Below are 27552 nucleotides of genomic sequence, written 5' to 3' on the forward strand. Positions count from 1 at the left end.
ATGCCAAGCAAGATCACTAAGCCAAGAGAGGAACTCTGCCCACAGAAGAAAGAGGCAGAGTTCAGGTTGTGCTTAGCAGAGGATCAGTTTGAGATCTACACTGACTGCATCCCCGGGGCTTTTCATCTCTTCTGTTTCCATTTGTGTGAGTATAGAAAGAGTAACTCTGTCAAGAGGCATTATTGTGGGGAGGGTTTGAAATTAAAGTCACAAAGGTAGAACAATTTAGGACATACTACAGAAGCAGGAGGAACTCAAGACTTCATAGTGGGCTCAAATAAGAGTATCCAGGTGGAAGGAACACTTTATATTCATTTTGGGAAAAAGGGGCCTTTATGGTTTATACCTTTTTATGAACACTGACTTTAAAAAAAAGTATAATAATAAAAGTATAATAATCTGATCCTTTGCCAGGATCAGATCAGTCACTTTACTTTGTTTATATTTGGGTTTTGGAGGTGTCATATATAGTAGGAATACAGAAGGGGTCTCTTTAGTTGAAAACACATGTTAGCAAACAATGGGACATTTGCTTGCTATATTTAATAGTCTAGTCTTTCTACCAGCCCTGAATTCATATAGAGGAAGTTAAGTCAAATGTTTGCTTTCTTTCCTCCACCCTGTGGGAAATCCATCGCAGTGATTTATAGCCATCATTAAACCTCACCACATTCATATGACTTAGGCCTTTTGGAGTTAGGCAGAAGGGTCCTCTTCCTGTTTGGCTGACAGTTTGAGTTCCCAGGCAGCCTCAGTAAGTGGAGAGACAGAGCAGAGTGATTCTCCAAGATTACCTTGTGACTCAAGCAAATCTCAAAATAGAAATGGAAGACTGTTTCGATCTGAGAGCTTGTATCTTTAGGCAGTAATTTAGGGAGAAGAAAAAAAAACTTCACTAAATAGGTTTCAGAAGCTTTATCAAGGAAGAAAGCTAATGTCAATCTAACCAATCTGAAGTAAATTTGCATTTACTAGTCAGATTTCAGACATGGAAAGGACAGAAATTTAGTTTACTTTTTACAGAAGTTTGCTGACTGTGTTTGAGTCCTTCAGTCCATTTAATAAGACATGTTGCTTTGTTTTTGCAACCATACTCCTGTCTGCCCACATAAGCTTCTGATCTTCTGACTCCTGACTTGGCCTATGCTGGTAATCACACAGAATCTGTTAATTTATTCACATACATATACACAGATATGCCAGAATTTTACAATTTAATAATTGTAACACAGCATTCAGGGGGCCTTTTAAAACACTTTTATTAATTTTATAATTTTTTGAGAACTTACCACATACTAGATATAGTTCCAGATACTGAGAATGTATCTGTGAACAAAATACTTGAAATCTCTGCCCTTATGAGAGCTTATATTTTGATTGGGAAAGATAAATGATAAATATGTAAAGTGTCAGGTGGTCTTAAGTGTCGTGAAAAACAGTAAAACAGGGTCAAGGAGAGAATAATAGGGTGTATTTCACTTGCTAAAGAAAGCTAATATTTTCAGGGAATCAGTTGGATATTTCTATAGGCAGAAGGCCGAAGGGGAAGGGTTCTTTGCACACTTTTTCTTGCGGACTTACACCACTACAAGAAAAATACGATGTACATTTTGTTTCATTACATAAAATATATAAGCTTGAGAAAATGAGAATGCAGCTTTTAATTTCAGAGTAGCAGGGGGTTCTTTTGGATGGATTCCTAAGCATCTAATCTATTGCCTTTGTATGCAGAGAGTGTTCAGTTATTGTCTGATGAAATGCTTCTCAGACTCTGAAGGGCTACTTCTCCCAGATTATAATACTTTCCCCTCTGATTATAACAGAGACAGGCTATATACACAGGCCAGCACTTGTACCATTTTAGATTATCTACTGCACCCAGATAGGGGTGCCGGTATTTCTTCCTCAGAATTCCAAACCTCATTACCTGTTGCTGTTATCTAAGTTTTCTATTCAGAAAACTGCTATCTTCTGTAATTTACACACCTTTAATATAGAAAGAAACCATATTTTGTGCCATAAGTCTTATCAGGAACAGCACTACCTGTAAAAGATGTAAGACAGGCTAGAGGAGATTTTTTTCAGCTTAGTCATTTCTGCTTTTTTCTCGCCTGTAAGACATTTATCTGCGTGATTTGATTTTTTCTTGAATGACAGGCTTGTTCCTCAGTCCTTCAAAGGCATATTCTCTATTATAGTAGGTTCAGTATCTTCCTTCCTCAAGGAATCAGATTTAGTTCAGAGATGTGCCTTTTATCATCATGGATGATGTTTTAGTCTTATGATCTCGTTTTGAACTTTGCTTCATGTATTGGAGCAATATGGCCATATTTTATGGCTTATAGTTACTCCAAACTCCATATTTATTCTGGAAATATTACTGCAATAATAATATGATACAGCACTATTCAAATACTCATTTTGGATTGCATATATCCCTGAGGAAAACGTTGTGAGGTAGAGTACTTACATTTTACTAAATATTTCAGGGATGTTTGACTCTCAGTTTTATATTAAATAATTACTGATCCAGAGAGACAAAGCCATACTGTTAACTCAGGAAATAACTTCCAGAGCATTTTCCAAGAAAGATGGGCAGTTCATTTTGATAACAGGGGATGTTAGTGGAAGAGTTCTAATGAGGAAGCTGTTACAAAACTTAAGCACAAAAAAAACAAAAAAACAAAGAAACTTAAGAACCAGGCAGCCCGGTGGCTAAGCGGTTTAGCGCCACCTTGAGCCCAGGGCGGTGATCCTGGCGACCCGGGATCAAGTCCCTTGTCAGGCTCCCTGCATGGAGCCTGCTTCTCCCTCTGCCTGTGTCTTCATGAATATAAATAAATAAATAAATAAATAAATAAATAAATAAATAACAAATAAATAAATAAAACAAATTTAAGAACCTTGCACCTGGGTGATTCAGTGGTTGAGCATCTGCCTTTGGCTCAGGTCATGATCCCTGGAGTCCTGGGATTGAGTCCTGCATCCAGCTCCCTGCGGGTAGCCTACTACTCCCTCTACCTATGTTTCTGTGTCTCTCATGAATTAAAAAAAAAAACAAAAAACAAAACAAACAAACAAACAAAACACTTAATCGTTTTTTGTCAGCCAAAGAGGGCTAAATGTTGGTAAAAATCTTTGGAATAAGATCCAATGGAAAAAAAAAAATCCAATGAGTTGGCTCCAGCTATTCTCTCCATATAACGCACTGTAGAAGTAGCTACTGAGATTTTGCTGAAAGATATTTGGGTGTATAATTGTAAACTGAGCAGAGGATGACTTTATGAAGCTTGTTAAGGAAATCATATTCCAATATCTAAGCCCCAAGGCCATTTTCTTTGAAAGTATGGCCTTCAATGAGTTAGGTTATTTGCATTTTGATACACAGTTAAGTGTTTAATAAATGTTTGAGATAAAGAGGAAAAGCAGAATACCACATAAAGACAAAGAGTCTAATAAGCCTACAGAGAATAGTAATTTTTTAAGGATAAACAATAAAACAGCCAAGAGAGTTTGTGGGTAACAGGTTACTTTCAGAAACAAGACATTCTACACTGAAAAACTGAGGAGCCACAAAAGCAGAGAATTTGGGAATATCTCATAACTGGTTTTGAGAAATAAAAGGAAGAGTAAATTTCTGAATGAGAGTAGCTTTTTACTTTGAGGTCAGTCTTAGAAAACATGGTTTTTTACACTGAGGAAAACACAGTATTTGGTATTGCAGGGATAACACTAGAGACTATAAACTTAATTGGCTAATAAGACTAGGCTATTGATATTTAAGGTAAATTAACCCAGTAAACTACAGTGATGCCACTTTTGGAAAGGAATGTAATATTCTTCAATCTCAGTAAACTGGAGCTGCAGCTTTTAAAATTATCAACACCCAGTATGAGCTTTAGTGCTGACATTTATTTATTTTTTTTAAGATTTTATTTATTTATTCATGATAGTCAGAGAGAGAGAGGCAGAGACACAGGCAGAGGGAGAAGCAGGCTCCATGCACCGGGAGCCTGACGTGGGATTCGATCCGGGGTCTCCAGGATCGTGCCCTGGGCCAAAGGCAGGCGCCAAACCGCTGTGCCATGCCACCCAGGGATCCCTAGTGCTGACATTTAAAGCAAGAGAAGCAGTATGTCAAATAATTAAGAATGTAGGCTTTAGGGGATCCCTGGGTGGCTCAGTGGTTTAGCACCTGCCTTCAGCCCAGGTCGTGATCCTGGAGTCCTGAGATCGAGTCCCAGATGGGTGCACCTTGCATGGAGCCTGCTTCTCCCTCTGCCTGTGTCTCTGCCTCTCTCTCTCTGTCTCTCATGAATAAATAAATAAAATCTTAAAAAAAAAAAAAAGTGTAGGCTTTAGAAAGACCTGAGTTCCAGTCTCAGCATTACAGTATGGTTTTGGATAAATTAGCATCTGTAATTCTAAATTTCCTTAGCCTGTTATTATCATGATTAAGAGTACAGATACCAATGTCAGCATTCAAATCCCAGCTCTGCCACTTATTAGCTGTGTCATCTTAGAGAAGCTACTAAATTCTCTATGATTCAATTTCCTCAGGTGGAGGTTGAGAGAGAGAAAAAATATACCTATACCATTGGATTGTTGATATTCAGTCCTGAATAAATATTAGCTGTGTCAGTAACCTCTAACTTCAAAGTACTAGTATATTTCTTTCTTTTTTTTTTAAGTACTAGTATATTTCTATCTTCCAGAAACTTAAAATCTGGTTATAAAGATCAGGCTAACACAGGAAAATAAAAACATTAAACAGCATTTATAAGTAGTGTTAAAGAGTATGATACAGACTATAAAGGCATATTGATTCAGTGATTATTAAACATCCACTGCATACGTAGCAGGCACTAAACTGAGTATCGAGGATATAACAGTGAACTCTACAAGGTCCTTTTTCTCAAGAAGCTCCTAATTTTGTGATAGAGCAGATACTAGTAGGCAAAACAACAGTGAAATAAATGCTACAGCAGAGATTAGTACTGGGGGCTGTGAGAACTCACAGGAGGGGCTTATGACCTACTTTTAGGAGGTTAGGAAAAGCTTATCAGAAAAAGTAAAATCTGAACGGGGTAGGAATTAGTGTTCTTGGCAGGTCAGACAATGTGCAGAAGCCTAGAATGTAGGCTATCACTATGACTAGTGGGGAATTCAGGGTGGTGATTAAAATGAGACCAAAAAACATGCAGCCGAAGAGCTGAATACTTACTGACCAAGTTATGGAGATTCCTGAGTGTAGATTTTATCCTGCAGGTGTGATCTTGGAGTCTCGGGATTGGGTCCCGTGTCAGGCTCCTTGCATGGAGCCTACTTCTCCCTCTGCCTGTGTCTCTGCCTCTCTCTCTCTGTGTGTCTCTCATGAATAAATAAATAAAATCTTCAAAAAAACAAAACAGTTGCTTAGAGATGGAGCCCAGGAGTTCTAAGCTGTCAGGGAAAGGGAGCAGGAAAAGAAAAGTCCTGAGTTTGGAATTGGAGCAATTAATCTTGGCTGAATACTAGGCCTAGTCTAGGCAGTCATGTGGCATAGGATCTATGGGTTAATTTTAAGAAGGCGATGCTTTTGATCTAATCTTTGCTCTGTCTTCAAAATGTAAAAAAAAAAAAAAAAAAAGTTCATCTGTGTATTTTAGGTGTGCCAAGTCCTGGACTAGGGTGTTTTCCATGAATTACTTTATCATTCAGGGTTGTAGTTAGCATTTGAATTTACATAAATAATATGTAAATCAGATGTTTATCTATTAAATATATGCTGAGTCTGGGAATCAAGGTAGCTGGGAAATGTCTGTTCCACCTTTAGAATCCTGGTATTTTATTCTCCTGTTACTGTTTATTCTTTCAGTCCCCAAACAGCTCTTGAGTATCCTCTGTGTCAGGCACTGCCTTTCCTTTTATCATCTATCTCAGTTCTCTCCTGGGTGTCATTCTCACTAGGCTGTCATGTGAACTATTCTCTTCAAAACTTTCTCTATTTATCTTTTTTCACGGTTGGCTCCATCCCATCTCCTCTTAAGAAATATCCTTTAAAGGATTTGTATGTCAGGGAATACTAATAAATATTATATATTCTTCAGACTCTGTTACAGTGAAATGGAGAGAAGAGAAAAGGAATCCCATAGGGGCAGCCCGGGTGGCTCAGCAGTTTAGCGCCACCTTCAGCCCAGGGCGTGATTCTGGAGACCTAGGATCGAGTCCCACATCGGGCTCCCTGCATGGAGCCTGCTTCTCCCTCTACCTGCATCTCTGCCTCTCTGTCTCTCATGAATAAATAAATTAAAAAAAAAAAAAAAAAGGAATCCCATAGAAGATCATAGAATGATTGTGGCTGGAAGGAAATGCAAAGACAGGAGAAATCAACATCTTAGTACTCTAAGGCCCACCCGTAAGAGATTGTTGCCCTAATTGCCTTTGCAAAGCCCAGATAACAGAAATGAGCAGTATTATATAAGGCATAAGGGGGTGTTATAAGTGGACTCAGATTGGCCCCAGCATGGCAAGACCCTGAGTCCAATAATAGAAGGTTAAGTACCAGCTTCAAACACTCAGTGTGTTCTCTGAGTTCCTAATGATATTTCTACCTGGAGCTTTCTTTTACATTTACCTTAATGGCTCAGTTGGAAGTCAGCCATCACTGCTAAGTGTCTTCTGTCCTATGCAGTATTGGCAGCAACTTCCTTATTATCCTGACATTAGAAATAGAAATTCTGCCCAGTTGCAGCCAGGCTGTTACTACCCAGGCAGTGGTAGAGCATTTCCACTTTCTAGGATCTTGTACTCTCCAACACTGAGTGGCCTAACCTTTTGTCACCTTCATAAGTCATCAGATTTTTTTAAATTTTTTATTTATTTATGATAGTCACAGAGAGAGAGAGAGAGAGAGGCAGAGACACAGGCAGAGGGAGAAGCAGGCTCCATGCACCGGGAGCCCGACGTGGGATTCGATCCAGGGTCTCCAGGATCGCGCCCTGGGCCAAAGGCAGGCGCTAAACCGCTGTACCACCCAGGGATCCCAAGTCATCAGATTGATAAGAAAGCCTCCCATTCTTAGAATAGCTCTGCCATCAGCCCAGTAACATGCTTTTTGCTCTGAACTTCTGCTCTCTTGGATATAGTAGGGAAATCTGCTCCAATAAACATTAAATTGTTAATATATTTAAAGCATTTAGTAGGGTACCTCACACATATTAAGAACTTTTGCTATTATTATTAATGTTGTTGTTGTTACTACCACCATCTAGGATTAGAAGCTAGAGTCTCACTGAACCTCTGATTTTGCTCCTGTTATGCTGGATAGTTTAAGCAAGTCTAAATTATCTGGAAATGGAGTTGAAATATTTGGTTTCCTCTGTTTTATAGCCATTGTCAGTTCAAGGAGTCTTAAAAAGGTCCAAGTATTATCACATTAGTACTTTTACTTGTTAGAGTTTTAACATCTCCTCTCTGGATTCCTAAAAGACTGTAATCCTTCTTTGCCAGTGAATTGGATAATCCAGCAGTCTCTGCCTAGAATGATGTACATTTTATCCAGCCATCCAATGTTTACCAACAGTAGGTCAATATGGACAGAAATAAAAGCATCATAGCTAACATTTATTGAGCACTTAGTACATGCCAGATACTATTTTAAATGTCTTTTAAGATTTTATTTATTTTTAATTTTTTTCTTTTTCTTTTTTTATTTTACGTATTTATTTGACAGAGAGAACACAAGCAGAGGGAACAGCAGGCAGAGGGAAATGGAGACACAGGCTTCCCACTGAGCAGGGAGCCCAATGTGGGGCTTAATCCTAGGACCCTGAGAACATGACCTGAGCTGAAGACAGATGATTAACCACCTGAGCCGCCCACCCAGATTTCCCATAAGTGTGTGTGTGTGTGTATACATATACATATATATATACACACACACACATATACACACACACACACATATATGTATATGTATACACACTATTTGTCATAAAAACCCTCAGTGCAGGCACAATTATTATCCTTATTTTATAAATGAAGAAACAATGATAGAGAAGTAACTTGCCTAAAGCAAAAGGTAAGTGGAAGAGCCAGGATATGTACCTAGGCAGTCTGATCCCATACCCTGTGTTACAAACTGTCTCACTGTACTGACAGGGAGAACCTGGATTTGCACAGAAGTGCAACCTGGTGCCCCTGGACGTTTCATATCAATGGAATCATACATTTGACCTTTTGTGTCTGGCTTCTTTTACTAGAAGTAGTGTTTGAGATTCATCTGTGTTGTAAAATATGTCAATATTTCATTCCTTTCTATGGCTGAATAATATACCTTTTATGGGTATTCCATGTTTTGTTTATCCATTCATCAGTTGGTGGCTTTTTCCACATTTGGCTATTATGAATAATGTTGCTATGGACATTCACATACAGGTTCTTGTTTGACACTTGTCTTAAATTCTTTGGGGTATATACCCAGGAGTGGAATTGTTGGGTGATTCTGTGTTTAACTTTTTGAGGAACTACCAGTCCATAGTGACTGCACTTTTACATTCTCACTAGCAATGTGTGAGTGTTAGAATTTCTCCATATCCTTGCTTACGCTTGTTATTCCCACTCACATCCCTTATTTTATTATTGTCATCCTAGTAGGGTAAAGTGGTATCTTATCGTGGTTTTGATTTGTGTTTTCCTAGTAACTAATAACAAGATGTTGAGTGTCCATGTGTCCTTGTTAGCCATTTATCTTCATTGAAGAAATGTTTATTACAATCCTTTGCCCATCTTTAAAAAAGATTTTATTTATTTATTCATGAGACACACACACACACACACAGAGACAGAGACATAAACAGAAGGAGAAGTAGACTCCTCGAACCCCGGACCAGGAATCACGCCCTGAGCTGAAGGCAGATGCTCAATCACTGAGCCACCCAGGCATTCCTGTTTGCCCTTTTTTAAATTGGGTTGTCTTTTTTGTTGTGGTGTTGTAAGACTTCTTAATATATTCTAGATAGATCTTTAATCAAATAGATGAGATATTTTCTCCTAATCTGTGGGTTATGCTTTCACTTTTCAAAAAAAAATTTATATAAAGATTTATTTATTTATTTGAGAGCAAGAGTGTGTGTGTGAGCAGGGGGAGGGGCAAAGGAAGAGGAAGAGAGAATCTCAAGTAGACTCCTCACTGAGTGAGGAGCTCCCACTAGGCTCGATCCCAGGACCTTAAGATCATGACCTGAACCAAAATCAAGAACTGGACACTCAACCAATTGAGCCACCCAGGCACCTCTTTTAGGTTTGTTTGTTTGTTTATTTTTAAGTAATCTGAATATTCAACATGGGACTTGAACTCACAACCCTGAGATCAAGAGTCACTGACTCTTGAGATCACTCAGTCACTGACTGAGCCAGCCAGGTGTCCCAATGTTTTCACTATCTTTTTAAAAATATATTTTTTATTTATTTACTTTATTTTTTTAAAGATTTTATTTATTTATTCATGAGAATACACAGAGAGGAGAGAGAGAAGCAGAGACACAGGCAGAGGGAGAAGCAGGCTCCATGCAGGGAGCCCGATGTGGGACTCGATCCCAGGTCTCCAGGATCACACCCTGGGCTGCAGGCAGCACTAAACCGCTGAGCCACCAGGGCTGCCCTATTTATTTGCTTTAGAGAGAGAAGGAGTGAGAGAGTCTCAAACAGACTCTATGCTGAACATGGAGCCAACATGGGGCTTGATCCCACAATCCCAAAATCAGGACCTAAACCAAAACCAAAAGTTGGACACTCAACCTACGGAGCCACCCAGGCATCCCCCTCTTAAAGACTTTATTTATTTATTCATGGGAGACACAGAGAGAGAGAGAGAGAGGCAGAGACAGGCAGAGGGAGAAGCAGGCGCCATGCAGGGAGCCCAACGTGGGACTCAATCCCGGGTCTCCAGGATCACATCCTGGGCCGAAGGCAGGCGCTAAACCACTGAGCCACCCAGGAATCCCCAAAAGATTTTATTTTTAAGTAATCTCTATACCCAATGTGGGACTCAAACTCATAATCCTAAGATTAAGAGTCCCAAGGTCTATCCATCAACTGAGCCAGCCAAGCACCCCTGCTTTCACTTTCTTAATAGTCCTTTGGTGCATAACAGTTTTTAATTTTTATGAAATCTAGTTTATCTTTTTCTTTGGTTGTTTGTACTTTTGGTGTCATATTTTGCATATGTCTATCCAGCTGTCCCAGCACCATTTGTTGAAAGATGGTCTTTCCCCAGGTCTTGGTACCTGGTGGAAAACCAATTGTCCTTAGATGTATGAATTTATTTCTGGACTCTCAAATCTGTTCCATTGATATACACATATATAATCTTTATGCTGATACCATGTTGTTTTGATTACCGTAGCTTTGAATTCTCTACTTTTATTATGGCAAGCATGTTTCTGAGTAGATTTGTGTATTGTGATCGGTATTTCCTTTTAACTATTTTTGGAACATGTACTTCTTTGTGGATCATTTGTATAATTAGTACCCTTGTCATTTAAAATAATTATGAAGTGTTTGTTTTATTGCCTTGCTGCGCTGTGCTATTTTTGTTAAGCTCTTATTTCACCGTGTTTTCTGGGTTGCTTTTAACTTTTCTAGATAGCCTTGTTTGCACTGTTTCTTCTGGACCCAGACTCATTAGCTATCAAGCCCTACCCCCTTGATGTCAGAGAACGTTGGCTGCTGTTTTTAGGTCATCCTCATAGAAACTCGGACTACTCCCATCTGCGTCAGCTCAGACCCAGTACTTCCTGCCAGTTGTGAGTTGAGTTTCTGGGGGTAGAAGGCTTGCTAAGAAACCTGTTTCTTGAACCAGAGCTCTCCAGAGGTCAAGGGTGGCATCAACCTTACCATCTGCTATATGCTTATTTGTAAATAACCATTCCTGGGCAGCCCAGGTGGCTTAGCAGTTTAGCACCGCCTTCGGCCCAGGGCGTGATCCTGGAGACCGGGGATCGAGTCCCACGTCAGGCTCCCTGCATGGAGCCTGCTTCTCCCTCTGCCTGTGTCTCTGCCTCTCTCTCTCTCTCAATCTCTGTGTGTGTGTGTGTGTGTGTGTGTGTGTGTGTCTCTCATGAATAAATAAATAAAATCTTTTAAAGATAAATAAATAAATAACCATTCCTGAAATGTTATACGATGAAACATATGGGAAAGAACCTATCTTTTGAACTCTTCTCGTACTGCCCAAACAAGCATTTACAAGTGCTATTCTCATATGTAATATATCCCTGTCTTTAGAAAGGAGGAGCTTCCAGAGATCATGGGATTTGTTCAAGGATGTCCAGTGACCTTATGCTGCTACTGGGAGCAGAATCTATCCCAATCCCATTGATCCCCTTCTCATCATCATTACCACATATTCCTTCCTTATTGGACAATGGAAGACAGAATTTACTTTCCAGTATTTTCCCCAACGGAGGTTGAGTTTCTTCTTCCCCACTTTGGCATATTACACAGGTAAGGAGCCTCAGTGAATAACTTGCATTCACTGTGCCATTCTTTGAAGGATCAAGATATGGGCTCTGGCAATAGATCTATGAGAGAAAGGGGGACAGGAGAGAAAATGTCTACAGCCTCAGTGAACTCTTTAGGAATTTTGGATGAGTGGAGATGTTCAGTTTTCCCCCATAACAAATAGGGTGTCTTCTATGAAACTTGACTGTAGTGGTTTTTTTTTTTTAAGATTTTATTTATTTATTCATGAGAGACACAGGGAGAGAGAGAGGCAGAGACATAGGTAGAGGGAAAAGCAGGCTCCCTGAGCCAAAGGCAGACGCTCAACCACTGAGCCACCCAGGTGCCCTGACTATAGTGGTTATTGATCAAGTTATTGATATATATGAACTTTTCCTATAGGAATTTTCAAAGATATGCAAAAATAAAGAGAATAATGAGTTAGCAAGTACCTGCCACTCAGCTTGTAGAATCATCAACATGTGGCCCATCTTGTTTTATCTCTACTCCCATTTACTCCTTCTCCCCACTGAATTATTTTGAAACAAAGTAAGTATATTGATCAAGGTTTCACTTTCTACTTGTTGAAGCCATTTCCCTTAGATACTGAGATGTATGCTGTCATTTATATTGCTTTTAGCAGTTGTATTGGGCCTGACATTCTTTCTCTGGCAGTTTTTTGCATTGGTAGAATTACAGGAGTTTCCTGGTCTCAAACTCTGTTATTTTGTCTCTCTCACTCCCAGAGTCCTATGAACCTGTCAAGCATCTTCACTTTGATCCAAGTGCCTAGACCTCCACTTACCTGTTCTCCTAGTTTACTAACTTTAATGTATGAGGTTAGGGACTTCAGCAGTCTTTGTCATTAAATACTCTATAGGCAATGCCTAGCCTGGCATGTAGTAGTAGGTACTTAATAAATAGTTGTTGATGACTGAATGGATGAATTCCATTTGGCTTTCCACTCACCTGAACCTCACAATCAGCTATTTTAACAGTGCACTTGATTCTGTGTATCTTAAATGAGAAAGTTACCTAAACCTCTTGAGAAGTAGCTTTTATCCATGACCCTTTTTGTCTAGCTGAGGAATCTGAATTTTCCTGGCTCCCCCTGCTGGTCTCTCCTGGGTAGTTGCATACAGGTACCTCTGGTGGCCAATGATTGGAGCCAGAGCCAGGTTCTGCCAAGGGAAAATAGAACATTGTTGTGGAGTGCCCTAGCCAGTCCAGGCAGGTCTGAGGAGGAAGAGAGAAACTTATTGAAAACAGTTCAGGGAAGTGCAGCTTTCTGTATAAGGGACCGGGAAGGTAGCCCAGTGCCAGCTAAGGTCAGAGCAGAGTTAGAGCCTGCTAGCACCTGAAGACCTTGAGTATCATGACTATATGGGCCAATAAATAAGCTGGTCCTTGTGTAGGGATCAGCCTCTACGTTGAGAATAGAGATGTGCTCCTTTTCCCCTTAAGACAAAGCACTTTGAGGTGAGACATGGTCACCACACAGGCTGAGTAGCTACACAGTTTTATTTTGGCCTCCTGTGAAAGTTGTCCCAAGTCGGGTGGTGAATGTAGATGGGAGTGTCCCTAGAGTTCATGGTCTTATGTGACCCCATCTCCCAACTAGAAAGACCAGCAACATATCTGTGGAACTCTGGGTATATGTTCTGCTAGCACCTCCTCCCTCCACCCTCTGTAAATACAATAAATGCCCCACACCTGCCTGCTTCCTAGATGACATTTTGGTTATTTACACGTATTTGTCTTTACCACAGTGTAGCTTCGCAGAAAGTGAGCTGTGAGAGAATGCCTCTTGCCAGACTCCTGCCAGCTACAGACATCAGAAGAAGAGTTCAAGATGGTCAGACACTAAGGGCAAATCCCCTCTTCTCCTCTCCAACCCCAAACCCCAAGGGTCAGGGTAATTACACTTAAAGTTGAACATGGAAATAGGCTTTTGTTACCCTTCAGGACCTAGAAGGAAGCATGTGGTTTTCTCACATACACAAGGAAGGGAACCCAATTCAGAAGAACCCAAGGGCATGAAAATTGCCAATGGATTTGGGCAGGTATATCTATGAAATGGTCATGATAAAGAAATGTTTGGAAGGAATCCATTTCTTTGCTGAGTGTTGGGATGGGGATGTAGCAGTGGGCAAAGCCCGGCATTTTAGTGGGAGAAGGCAGACCATAACCAGGTAAATATATAACATGTCAGGGGTGCTAAATGTTAAGAAAGGAGAAAAGCAGGAAAGAGGGATAGGGCAAGAGTGTGTTGTTTTAAACTTGGTGACCAGGGAAGACAACTCTGTTGAGGTGAGGGGACAAGTCCTGTGATCATCTGGAGAAAAATAATTCATGGCAGAAGAACCAGAGAGGGCAAAGGCCCTGAGGCAGGAGCATGGTTGGCTTGTGAAAGGAACAGTAAAATGATGGAGTGGCTGGAGCTTGGTGAGTGAAGGATAGAGTGGTAGGAGCAAGGTCAAAGAAGAAACCAGTGGCCAGATCATATGGGGGCCTTGTACACCTTGACAAGGGCTTTTGGTTTTGCTTTGAGTAAGATGAAAAGCCACTGAGGGGTTTAGAATCAAAAGTAATGTGAACCAACTTAGGTTTGACAAGGCTTACTCTGGCTGCAGTGTTGAGAAGATCACAGGGAAGCAAGGTTAGAGAAGGAAAACCAATTGAAAGATAGTTGTCAGAGATCGGTGAGGTGTCTTGGAAAAAAGAAGCTATTGACTTGTAGATTTGGTTTAAAAGTATAATCAGCAAGGTCTGCTGATGGATTGGATGTGGGTAGGGTGTGAGAGGAGGAGAGGGCCAAAGCCATCTGCAAAGGGTTTGGCTTGCATCACTGAAAGAATGGAGTTGCTCTTGAACTGAGATGGGGAAGAGTGGGAGAAGAGCAGTTGGGAGGGGGGACGAAATTCACCAATTCTATTTCTACCTATTAAGTGAAATACTTATTTGATCTCTAAGTGGAGGTACCCATTTCAAATAATAGTAGATATTCCAAATAACAGGCTCCTCAGAATAATCATAATAACAAATATTGTTTACATAATGCTTTACAATTGACAGTATTCCTGCATGCATTATCTTATTCTGTTTCTACATCACCCACATAAGGTAGTTTATTTCCTTTCTATTTTACAGGTGAGGAAGCTGAGATTCAGAAAGATTCTGCACAAGAGAGCCAGTGTTTGGATGTTGCCACACAGAAGAAGAAGGCAACCAGCAGCCAGTTAGCTTTGAAGAGCAGCAACTAGCCAGCAGAGAGACCACTGCTTCCCCAAGGCTGTCAGGTAGGAAGACCTGGGCCTTCCTAGTCCTGTCCCCAGCCCTACCACAGAGAGGAACCAGCAGGGAAGTGGAGGATGGGGCTGTGTTCCCCCATTCTCCCCTCAAACCACCAGAGCCATGGCCAGGTCTAGCATCCCTGAGAGGGGGCAGGGCAGGAGCTTTGAAGGGGAACTTGAGATGGACACTTCAAAAATGAATGTTTTATTGTGTAAGCATCTAAAATTAATCTTAAATGACAAGAGACTATTCTAATTCCTGAATGTAGCTTAGAATCTATTGGCATCATCAAAAAAAAAAAAAAAAAAAAAAGAATCTATTGGCATCCATCATTAAGGTACCCAGTGAGAAAAGGGGGTTTAACATGGTGTCACTGAGGGCAGCTATCAAAAAAGATAAAAAACCTTCAAGTTTATACAGGATTAGATGCCTGGATAAATCAGTGGCGATTGCATTTCCTTCCAGTCTTTTTCCCAGGTGTCTTTGTAAAATTGTTCAGATCTCACCACCTAGGCAATTTTGTTTTTCCATAACCTGCTGTTTTCTCATCACCACTTTTGATATAAACATTTACCCCCATGGTACTAAACATTTTTTGTAATCATCATTTTCAAATGACTATTTACTAACCAACCATTTAGGCTGCTTCCACAATTTATATACATCTTTATGCATTAAGCTGTTGAGAGTTACTTTGTTAGATATCTCCCAACAAGTAGAATTATTGGCTTAAAAGATATAAATATTTTTAGACTTTTGATAAATTCTCATAATTTTCCAGAAAATTTCTGCCATTGGCATAGAAAAGTAAGGGTGAGCCTTGGAACTAAAATCTTCTGATTCTAAATCTCAGGCCTTTTTTTTTTTTCTCTGTGCTGGATTTATGAGCTTTGGTTTTCTTCTTGTGAAATGGAGACAAGTGCATGTGTCATGATCACAAGAATCAGAACTATGTCCTCAATAAATAGCAGTAGTTCTTGTTATAATGAAAGAATATTTGCAGAATTCCCCTAGGAAATTGTCTTTGTTCAGTCACCGACACTGGCCCCCACACTGGAGCACAGTCTGCCCTGACCTTCTTCTTCTCAATCTGTTCTTCTTCTCAATCTGACGGTTGGCTGACTTTTCCCAGCAGCTCCTACACAGTCTGAAATAGTCCTCTTCTCCCTCACTGGCATGAAGGGATTTGTCACTTTGATCGTCTGTCAACTGGTATCTGGACTTCAGATACTTCAAGGCTGATATCTGCCCATGTCCTTCCTTCTCTGAACCCCCTTGCTCCTTCCCCATCCATCCTACATCATCAAGTCCTAAGGGTGTTGCAGGGTCCTACTCTAATGGTATCTTCTCAGGCCTGGCTGGCACTTTATCCTTCTCCAAGTCATCAGAACATTTATTTCCCCTCACCTCTCATGTTACATTCTCTCTTGTAGTCCAGACATCTGTTTATGTGTATGTCCCATGCATGGCCTGTACTACTCTGTATGCTTAGGCTCCTTGAGAACAGGAATTCAGTTTTTCTTAGCACACAGTAGCCACTCAGAATATCTGTTGAATGAATTAGTGGTTGCTCAGCGCCAAGCACTATTCTAGGTATTGAGAATACAGAAATGACAGAAATGAATTATCTTTGCATGAATCCCATTTGCAAAGGAACCTGGTCTCATATGGGGAGATAGATTCATAAAAACATGATGCAAAAATAAAAATATGTGCAGAACAGGGAGATGGCACAGAGGGAGACACAGTAATGGAGCCCTGGGCTCCATTACTGAGCAGCTCAGGATTCCAGTTGGTTCTGCCAACTTCATAGCTATGTGACATTGGCATTACTTGATCTCTCTGGTCCTCAATGAGAATAAAATAACTTATACCATAGAGTTGTTGCCATACGTAAGGCCTCTTGCACAGAGCATGGCATATAGTAGTGATGTAATAAATGAAAACTCTCTTCTGGAGGAAGCAGAGAAAGCTGTATAGATGAGAGGCTATCTGAGCTGAGCTTTTTGAATAAAAATTCCTCAGACAGGCAAAAGATAAAGACTTTATTATAGGCAGAGGAAACTACATGAATTAGCAAATAGTTTATAATCATCCAAAAAAAAAATTGAACACAAGCTCTGCCACCCATGGAGTCTGTGCTCCTTACCATGGGTGCCAAAACATTCAGCAGGCTCAAGGCACAGATTTTGACTCAGAAGAGGAGAAAATCAGAAGAGAATGCCCTTTAAGGAGGGAGGGGGATGTGAATAATCACGCTGTGATTGCCACAGGCTTTGACCTATGCCTAGTATGGACTGACCCCAGGGTAGGGCACCAGATTTACAGAGGGCAGCAGAATTTCCCTGAAGCAAAAATAAGTTATTTTCCTGTTGTACCCATCCACAGTGATACAAAGAAGCTTTATTCAGAGGCACCTACCTCCACGCTGCCCTGTCATCAAAGAAAACGTGTTTTGTTAGGATAGATTTCTTCTCTTAGATAAATATTTGGCATTTCCCTTCACAGCAGTTTAGCAAGAGATGCAAATCCAGACATTTAGTGCTCTGCCCTCCACCTCTCCACCTCAGTGAGAACTGCTTCACAGGGTCTAAAGGCACCCTACACTCTTGGAGAGACCCAGAGGAGGGGCAGAGGTGGTCACAAGAGTGGGAGAGGGGGAGTATGTAAGGACTAGAATTCCGGAGGCTCTGCTGCCAGGCATTCAGTGGCCAGGCATGATTATGTAAATTGGAAGAAACCCGAGCAGCCTGTTTTCTCCAAGGCCCAGGACAGATTTTAAAGATGCTGGTGAGAGAGGGCAGGTTTTAGGTAACTTCAGGGAGAGTGCTGACTATCGTCCTTTAAATATAAGAGGGGACATGACTATGGCATTTCCTCCTGCAAGGGGCACTCAAGAGAACTGTGAAATTCTGAATTCACTGCTCAAGCTAGCAGCCTGGTGCTTCATCCCTGGTGCTTTAGAGTCCAGACCTTTCAGAAAAGCCAGAAAGCACATATAAATAAGCCCCAAGGAAGAACTGAAGGCAGTAACAGAATTCATTCAGCATTTCCTACAACTCCTTCCTTTTGCCAGCTCCCTGCCTACCCTCTTCTCTTGTCCTTCCTCCTCTACTTCTACCCCCAAAAGGAGACCTAAATGAAAACAAAAGAACCAGAAAACTGGATAGGTGACCTGGGCTGGCAGTTCTTGTTCTGAGCACATTAGGCCCTTCTGTGTGTGGGCTCGAGTTCTTGGAATGACCTTGGTTGGGGGATGTGGCATTACACTCTGCATGGATCGATGGATTGATCAGCAGACCAAGAAATCACAAGCTCTGGGTGTCAGAGTAGCTTAACTCACAGTAACTGTTAGCCCATGATAGGCTGGGACCCCAGTCAGGGTGAAATCCAAGATTTGAAATCAGGTGAAGGCCTGGAGAAATAGCCTTGGGCCATGGTCAGCAAACTCTAGTCTTGGGCCAAGTCCAGCCTGCCACCTGTTTTTGTACAGCCTGTGAGCTATGAATGGTTTTTACATTTTTAAATGGTTGGGGGGAAAAGTCAAAAGAATATTTTAAAAATGTAAAAGTTATATGAAATTCAAATTTCAGCGTCCATCAATGAACTTTTATTGGAACACAGCCATGCACATCCGTTTATGTATTGTCTGTGCCTGACTGCTCTCACACAATGGCAGAGTTGAGTAGCTGTGACAGAGACTGTATATCCCACAAAGCTGAAAATGTTTACCCTTTGGCTCTTTACAGAAAAAGTTTGCCTATGTTCATTCTTATGAGGGTATAGTCTGGTGAAGGAGATACTCCAGGTAAACTAAATGGGAGCTTTTGGGGTGTTTCTTAATATGTTCATAGATACCAGTCCCTGTAATCCTCACGGCAGCCTTGTGAATGGGAACTATTTTCCTTGTTTTCCATACAATGAAAAAGAGACATACCTGCCAAAGGGCTACCCAGTTGGAAAGTGGTAGTGATGGGATTTGCACCCAGCTGGAGACCACTGTGAACCAGGGCAGTGGTGATGACCCAGAAGAGCAGTGGCAACAAAGGCTGAGAAAAGGCTAAGATTCAGATGCCCAGAGATGCACAGAAAGAGCTTTCCAGGTGGCAGGTGTTCCGTGGGTAAAGGTCTGGCGCTGGGATTGAATGGTGTGCATGGAGAATGGAAGAGGCTGAGTGGGAGCCCCCAAGCCGGTTGGGGTCAAGCCATGGCACTCCCGAGTGGAGGGCAACGATGAAGAAACACTCTGGGCCTAGGTTCAGATCCTCAGCATGCCACTTAAAGCTGTGTGTTTGGGGCAAGTTGCTTAACTGTAAAAATAGCGCCTATCTCCTTAGGCAGTTGTAAGGGTACACTGAATTTATTAGTCTATGTGAACTGTTTATTTTTATTTTTTTTTTAAGATTTTTATTTATTCATGAAAGACACACAGAGAGAGAGAGAGAGAGGCAGAGACACAGGCAGAGGGAGAAGTAGGCTCCATGCAGGGAGCCCAATGTGGGTCTTGATCCCGGGACTCCAGGATCATGCCCTGGCCAAAGGCAGACGCTAAACCGCTGAGCCATCCAGGGATCCCTATGTGAACTGTTTAGAGGGCAAATGGCACTTGTGTTAGTAAATACAATATATGTCATTATTATTAAGGTTATTATTGTCCAAAACTGGATGTGATTTGAAGGTTGGCATAAATAAAGGCCTGATACATGGAAAAGGAAAGCACAAGTGGGGCCTTGTGCTTGGGGCATACCAAGTAGGAAATGTGAGATGGGAGCCAAGGAAATACAGAGGAGGCAAGTTGCTGTGCAGTCGGTTTGGGGGGGTCCCCCAAGGATCTAGAGGGACAAACGCAGAAGAGAACAGGAACAGAAGGAGCCAGGGAAGGGGCAGACATTCATTCTCACTCATGGGGAGCTTTTTGCCCAGTATTTGGTATATTATTTATCCTCACCAGAATCCTTCTAAGTCAGTCCTGTCATCCCCACTTTATAGGTAAGGATGCCAAGGCTTGGAGAATTGCCAGAATTGTAAAAAGTATCTCACAAAGTATATCCTGCGACTGGCTACAGCCCCAGACCTGCCAGGTCCCCAAGTCCCACCCACTTTTACTTATCAGTGGTCCCATTTCTCCGTAGCCCTCTATGCCAGGGTATCCTTGGTGCCATGGGGCTTCCCTCATCTCTGCTTGGGGCAGAGATGGGTGCTCATTGCTGTAGGGAAGTGAGACCTGTGCCCAGTCTATGCCCAGGTCATCAGGTAGTTGGCTGGATAGGTTCCTGGTGTGACAGCTCTGCCTGGAGCAAATGACTTGGAGTGGGGTGCAAGGCAACCCAGGAGTCACCCAAGCATGAAGAGTACTTACCCACAAAGGGGCACTCCTTCTGCCACTGACCCTGACTTCCTCCATGGCTTTTTTCTACTCCACTGTGCAAATCCTTGACCTAGGGACATGGCAAGGTAAGGGCCTGCACTATGCCAAGCATGGTAGTAGGGATTTACATGTATGTAAAGGCACTCTCACTGGAGCTTGGGAATAAAGGTTCTGGAGTCTGAGTTTGTATCCTGGTTCTGATACTAGGTGACCTGGAGGCAGAGGGGGTGGGGTGCCCCTCTATCTCTGAGTCTGTTTCATCTGCAGAAGTTGGTAATGGGACCAACTTCACAGGTTGTGCTGAGAATTAGGCACAGAAACTATTAGCTCACAATGGTCTCCTTTAAGCTTCAAGCCTGTTTTACTGAGGAGGAAACTGAGGCTCAGAGATTTGCCCAGGGTTGACAGTGAGCAGATAATGGAGTTGGACAGCCAAAGCTCAGGCTCTTTACCCTTGACTATGACAATGTTCTATGCAGCTTTCTTCCCTGTGGTCTGATGGGCACAGGTGGACAATGGAAATACATTAGTTGGTGGGGAGGGGGCAGGTAGGGGGCCTCCTCTTGCTGCTCAGGCCTTAGGTGAGTAGTGCTTTGGAAGAAGCAGCCTGCTTACTTTGTTGTTCCCCTCCTGCTACACACAGGTACTGCTTCCTACCTGTGGTCCCTACCTGTCCATGGACATGATGAGGGGCTGTGAGGGGGACAGGACTGATAATGACTTCAGTTTAAGGCCTGGTTCTCTGCTTTAACGCCTGACGAGTGCCACCAGGTGGCAGATCTTGTGGTGGTCACAAGGCCTCAGCATTTTAGCATCACCCTTTCCTCTGACACTGATACCAAATGGCCCGACCCTCCATCCCACACACTCCACAGAAACCAGCAAGTTACCCAAGATTTCATGTAGATGGCTTAGAGGTGTTTTAAAAAATCCAGCTGAGTCTTTGCCTTAAACCAGAAAAATGTAATTAATGATACTAATGTGGGTCTCAGTCATTTCATGCTTTGTTTATTCCTCCTGGTCTGTGTTGATTTTTCTCTTTTATCACTCTTTTTCCTACTTCTTTGGAGGTTAAATGCTATTTCTATTAGTCTAGGGGTTTGCCTCTTCCTAGAGGCTTCTCAAGATGACTGGGCTGCTTTAAGTTGGCTAGCCCCCTCTCGCTGCAATTTTTGCTCCCATTAAATTCCTCACTGTGCTCATTTCTTGCCCCTTGTTTGCTGTCCTCTTCCCGCCTTTCCTTCATACATTTACCACAAAGCATGCAACAACCTTTTACTTAACCCTATACGTAACATGGGGTTTGGGGGGTTCACGTTGCTGAGCTTCTTAGAGCCCCTTGGCCATGAGAATTTTCTCCCTACCCATGTGCCTCCTTGGGTCTTAGCTGGTTGCTGTGCTGGGTCCTAACTCTAGGTCTTCTCTCCCAGAGCCCCACTCCCTGCCCTTCACCATCCTGGACTACCCTACCTACCCTCCATCACTATCACCACCTTGCCCAGTTTTTCTCCCTGGATGTTTTGTTACCTGAACTCATGGTTAAATCTGCTTACTTGTTAACTGTCTCTTTCCTAATAAGCTTCATGAGGATGTCCTGCTCACCAAGGGTGTCTGAGGCTGAGGCTGGCACACAGCAGTAGAGACAAGGAGTGAATATTTGTTGAACAAATGGGTGAATGCCAGCAGCTGAATCCTCAGTGGGAACGTGCACCTATCAGTCCCAGTGCAGTGGGTACAATGAGGAGGAAGAGAGGTCTCCTGGGATCCCACCCCCACCCCAGATGCCCATCCTCTGGGTCCCAAAGGGCCCCCAACCCAAGGCTGAAAAACTGGACTCAGGGGAGCAGATACAGTAATGTACTAACGTTTTTAATACAGTCTGATCAGATCAATTCACATCACCAGGTCAACCTGGGCCTGCTCACATGTGACACACCCGAGGTACACAAGGTCCCCACCTGCCAGCTCTCCTTCCTTCCTGGCTACCAACAACACTGAAACCCCCTATACCTCCCTGACCAGACTGGCATTTTTAAAATTTTGCATAAAACTATTTCTTCCATAGACCTCAAACAATCAACTAGCCAAGTTAATTATGATACATCTAAACAAAGTTTAATACTAACCCTAACGTGTGACTGCGGTTTACAAAGAGCTCTGTATCACCTGGGATAGCTTTCAGTAGCAATTCACTACAACTGGTCCTAAAAAATAATAACAATAATAATAATAATTAGAGAATTAAAACCCAACAGCAAGTTGAATGGTTAAAATCACGTAAGAACTGGAATTTGGGGTGGTGTGTCCTCAATAGCTGAGCTTGTCCTAGTAGCAAAATACTACCTCCAGGTAGGGCTCAGAAAGGTCTGGGGCCCTCCAGGTCAAGGGTCAAGCTCAGGGGCTCTCGGAGGACACTCACCCCATGGTCCATGGGATGCTGTAGGCTTCCAGCTTCCTTCAAAAACAGTTGGGCATCAGCATTGTGTAAGTGGGTGGAGACCCTAATGTGGTTTCTCTTGAGGGATATGAGAAGGGGGAAGGGACCCAAATCACTGAAGTCCCAGAATGCCATCAGGTGTGGGTTTGGGATTGGGGTCACTAAGAATTGAGCACCAGGAACTCCAGCTTCCGCCCATTAGAGAAACCGAGACTGGTGTTGCCTTGGAGGCCTATGTAGTGTTTTCTGCCCTTATCCCATACCAGGTCTTGCAGATATTCCTGCAGGGTATCAGATGAGAATCTATTTCTAAAGACCACTGAGGGGATGGGTGGTGGAAAGGGAGTGGGTGGGGTGACAGGGTGGGGAGAACGGGGAGTTAAAAACGAATAAAAATCTCTCAGCTACAGAACCCAAAGACATAACTTCCCTCCGCATTCACAGCATTTCTCAGCAGTCCCCAGTGGCCATTTCCGTGGGGACACAGCATCTGCCTCACTTCCCCTCAGGCCCCATGGGCTGCTGGTCAACCTCAGGATCTACTAAAGATGATGCAAACGCCGACTGGACAATCTGAAACCCAAACGACTCGAGAAGAGACATGTTCTGCTGGGGAGAGAAAGGTGAGCCGAGGGCAGGACCCAGGTCCCCCAGAGGGCCCCCAAGGGCCCGGACATGCACCTTCTGGATGTGTTTGTTCAAGTAGGACTTAGAGCGGAAGAAGCTCCCGCATTCGGGGCAAGGGTACTTCTTCTCCCCGTCAGACTCCATTTTGTTTTTGGGGACTGCCATGTCACAGGAGAAGGAGCCATTGGTGCTCTGCTTCTCGGGCGTCTTCAGGTCACTGGCGTCCGAGAGGTCACCATAGGAGTCGGAGCTCTCAATCGGATCCTGATGTGAGCATTTCTGGCCTTCTAGGAAAAAACAAAACACATAGGAAAGATGAGGCCAGGCTTTGGAGATGCCTCCTCCTGGAGGGGTCGGGAAGGGCCAGCTCACAGGCCTGTGGAGGGCAGCGGATGGCCAGCCACCACCCTGGCAGAACCTACGGAGGTTCAGCTGCTCAGTCTGGGAGCCTGGTGTGCCTACGGGGTGAGACAGCAGGGCCCTGGGGCTGCCAGCCTCCCTCGCCGCGGACTCTTCATGCAGGTGCACGTGTATCGCTCACCACCATCTCAGCCTGCTTCAAGAAGAGGGTATGGAGAGGGGGCCTCCACTGCTTCCATCCAGAACAACTCAAGGACCCCCAGCTCCTAGGCACTTTGTTGGCTGCCCCTGGGGGTAAGACGGCTGTTCTGAGGATGCTGAGCAGGTACATCAATGGCCTCACCTCCACACCAGACTAGCTGCACTCTAGCAAGGCAGAACCAGAGCCGAGAGGTCCTCAACCCGCGGAGCCCACTGACGGCTGAAACAGAAGCCAATCCTTTTCCCAGTGCTGCAAAAACACAAGCCCTGTCCTAACCGCCTTCTTTCTGCCGAAACCCATCCAGGGCCGAGCGGCCAAAGCATAGAGATTAAAAAGCAACTTTGAACAACTCAGTCAGCTAACTGTCCCCACACAGGGCTCAGGACAAGCTGGGCCTCGAGACAATCCTCATCACTCTGCCTTGCCCTGCCCACACTGCAGTCCTCCACCAATCAGCAGCTTCCTGCCTGGATTCAGAGAGCCATGCCGGGAAGGGAGCTCTGTGATGGGAGCGTGGAGCATGCCATCTCTGCCATTTCTGCCATCTGCCAAGCCCCTGGCATCATCCCCAAGGCAACAACTTCAAATACCACAGAACAACCTGAATCAACAAGTGAAGGTGGGGCCTAGGGAACTCTCCGCAGACCAACTCCAAATCAGAGGCAGTCACATAGCTCATTTATTGCCATGCATCTCACAAACGCAGCCAGAGGCCCTCCAGAAAGGGCTGCTCACAGCAACCAGTCACCCCTATAGAGGGGGAAGCCAGCCCTCGGCTCCCCCTTGTCCACAGGGTCGAAGGAAAATAAAGCATTCAGCGCAGCTCCACACCATCCTTAAAGGGCCACAGGCAATGGACAGGCCCAGAGTGACTCATCATGCAGGGCTCCTCTTCCAGCCTTGGGCCCGGGGCATCCCTGCAGGGCTCCAGACAGTGAGGGCTGGCCAGGAGCAAGGGAGGAGGGCTAGGGAAGAGGAGGCGGGGGCTGGATCTTGGCAGTGCCCTAAAGCCTCACTCACTGCCCTGGAGTGAGATACCCACTGTGACTTTCGTCCTGGAGGCCACTGCCACTCAGATCTCAAAGCCTCCTTGAGGCGGCCAGCAAGCCGGCAGCCTTCCCGCCTCCCCACGCCCGGCCCAGCGCCCCCACAACACAGTCTGCGCAGAGAAGCAAAGTGCAGAGCAAGGGGTCGCTTGCCTTTGTTGCCATAGGTCCTGGCGCAGTGGAACGCTGCTCCCCCATTCGGGATGGGCTCCTGGTGCCTGGAGACCTGGGGAAGGGGAACACCGTGGTGGGTTTTAACATGGACCTTTAAGTAGGAGGCAGAGGAGAAACCTAAACAAGACAAAAGGAGATGAGATCCCGCGGCCAGCACAGAGATACCTCTCTGCTTCCCCCACGCCTCTCCTCTGGCCGCTCTGGTTAGCATTCCCAGGTCAGCTGCACCTAGAAGGGGCCCCCTTGTTGGCTCAAAAACGGCTGCAACCACAGGAGCCACCTGGCTCAGGATAGGTGGCACTGTCCTCGAATTGGCTTCTCTGCAGAGCCCACTCTGCAAGGCTGTGGTGGAGGACCCAGGCCAGCTGCCTGGAGGGATGACCTGAGATCCTGCTCCTGCCAGTGCTAGAGGCCAAATGCCTCTAGGCTTGCTTGATGCCTCAGTAGTGAGAGGTTGGAGATGTCCCACAGCCCAGGTCAACTGCAGAGACCGCAGCTAGAAATGTAGTCAGAAAAGTCATGAGGCTCAAGGGCAGCCACAAGACTCCAACCAACAGAATGCCTGCTTAACACTTGTAAAGGTAAATGCACAACAAACCAGATGGAGGCAAGATGAAATCCCAAAGGAATGGCTCCAGGAGTCTCCCTTCTTCTACCTAGCAGGACATGTTCTATTTTGCTAATTTTCTCACTTTCAGAATAACTGGATTTAAAAACTCTTCAGACCTTTTGAGGAACAACAGAAATAGCACATCATGTAAAAGGGGCTCAGTCAGCTTTTATTCACAGTCATCTTTTTGGTTTGGTTTTGGAGCATCCATCAGTTTCACTTAAGGAAGAAACAGAGATCATCCTTGTCTTTATTTTGGAGGAGGGGCAATCCAGCCATCTTGAAACTGCAGCAGCCCAACCCAGAAGCTCCGGTCAGTTTGACCCATGCAGTATCTCAGGCTGGGAAGAACAGATCTTGGGCCCATTTCCACACCAGCTGCCAAGTCTGAAGACATGAAACCAGGTAGGCCAAAGGATACTGACTTGGGTTTTGCAGGAAGTTGTGTCCTCCAACTGCACCATGGTCAAGGATCAAAACATGCCTTCAGCAGGAACTAAAGCGTTTTAGCATAAGGTCTACTTGGAGTGCTAGTGCCCTTTAATCTACTCCAGATGTGGTTGACACATTCTCAAGTGCTTTTTATTCCCCCTCTAAAATTACAGTTCTAGGATAACAGTGGGATCCACTTTTAATAGGTCAGAGGCTGCAGAGTACTGTGTAATGTCTGTACAAGACTTGTTTTAAAAAATCTGATTTGGCATGGCATTTCAAATACTGCTGGAACAGTAATAAAGGTTCACTTTCAGCAAGAGATAATGGTGTGCCAGTGCCCAGCACACCACGCGCATTATTCTGTAGAATTCCCCCAGCCACCCTATGAGCTGGGAATTATTAGTATACTTGTTTCATAGATGAAGAAATAAGAGGGTTGGTAAGGTTAAGTAACTTGCAGGCACATGTGCAGCTATTATATGGCAGAGCATGGAGTCCAACCCCAGGACACGTGCCACTATGTGGTCCTTAAGCACTGAGCAAACTCTTCAATGGGCCCTGGCCCTGGGGACATCCCTTAGATTTCAGCAGTAGGTTCATTATCACCATTTACACTTCTGTGTTTCTCTGCCATATTGGTGGGTTAGAATGGAAGCCACTAGCAGACAGGAGCTAAACTGTGGAAAGCTTATTTAACAAATACTCCTCTGATGATAGCCGTTGATGGTTTTGAAGGAAAGAAGGACTAAGTGAATTGTCCTTTCTTTCCTAATACAGCTACTTTACAGACTGGCTGGTCCAGTTACTGGTGTCCTACCCTGCCTAGTAGAGTGACCTGTCCTGTGCTGTGACTCAGCAGACTGTCTTGGGTCAATCACAGGGGACAGACTGGCTTAAGAGGGTCCCATATAGGGGTGCCTGGGTGGCTCAGCGGTTTGGCACCTGCCTTTGGCCCAGAGCGTGATGCTGGGGACCCGGGATCAAGTCCCACATCGGGCTCCCTGCATGGAGCCTGCTTCTTTCTCTGCCTGTGTCTCTGCCTCTCTGTGTCTCTCATGAGTAAATAAACATCTTAAAAAAAAAAAAAAAAAAAGGTCCCATATAAACATTCCTAAGAGGGAGGGCTGTTGTCAGGAATGAGGATATAAGACTAACAGGAAAGAGGACCTTAGCCCTGCCCCTGGGATTGGTGCTGTGGCCCCTGGCAACCAGCATAAGATATCAGGACTTTCGGAAGACACCAGAACTCCACTTTAAAGGGGATTTTCTGGGACACCTGGGTGGCTTGGTGGTTAAGCATCTGCCTTCAGCTCAGGGCGTGATCCCAGGATCTGGGATTGAGTCCCACATTGGGCTCCTTGCAGGAAGCCTGCTTCTCCCTCTGTGTCTCTGCCTCTCTCTCTCTCTCTGTCTCTTATGAATAAATACTTTTTTAAAAAAAAAAAGGGATTTTCGTTTGTTTTATAGTCCCTGTAGAGCCTCTACAGTGGTGTGAAGCCCTCTCTACGGTGTACC

At 43.9% G+C, this 27552-nt stretch overlaps 1 protein-coding gene and 1 long non-coding RNA gene across 5 annotated transcripts in view; one reads left to right on the plus strand and one right to left on the minus strand.

Annotated features, from left to right (window-relative positions):
- Positions 1-27482, plus strand: LOC112909843 (uncharacterized). Its single transcript, XR_011994693.1, has 4 exons — positions 1-145; positions 11269-11487; positions 14635-14783; positions 23028-27482. It is a non-coding gene; the product is annotated as an uncharacterized lncRNA (long non-coding RNA).
- PATZ1 (POZ/BTB and AT hook containing zinc finger 1) overlaps positions 21995-27552 on the minus strand; it is an 18765-nt gene continuing 13207 nt past the window's right edge. The window contains exons 4-5 of one of the 4 annotated variants that reach the window (XM_025985962.2): positions 24972-25044; positions 21995-23497 (exon numbers count right to left, since the gene is read on the minus strand). In XM_025985962.2, the coding sequence (XP_025841747.1) occupies positions 23464-23497; positions 24972-25044 (107 nt within the window). In that variant the 3' untranslated portion in view covers positions 21995-23463. Of the gene's footprint in view, positions 23498-24971; positions 25110-27552 lie in introns of all 4 variants that reach the window. The other 3 variants (XM_025985958.2, XM_025985957.2, XM_025985959.2) reach the window with 3 other exon arrangements.

Source organism: Vulpes vulpes, chromosome 10, assembly GCF_048418805.1.
Source record: "Vulpes vulpes isolate BD-2025 chromosome 10, VulVul3, whole genome shotgun sequence".
Lineage (NCBI taxonomy): Eukaryota > Metazoa > Chordata > Mammalia > Carnivora > Canidae > Vulpes > Vulpes vulpes.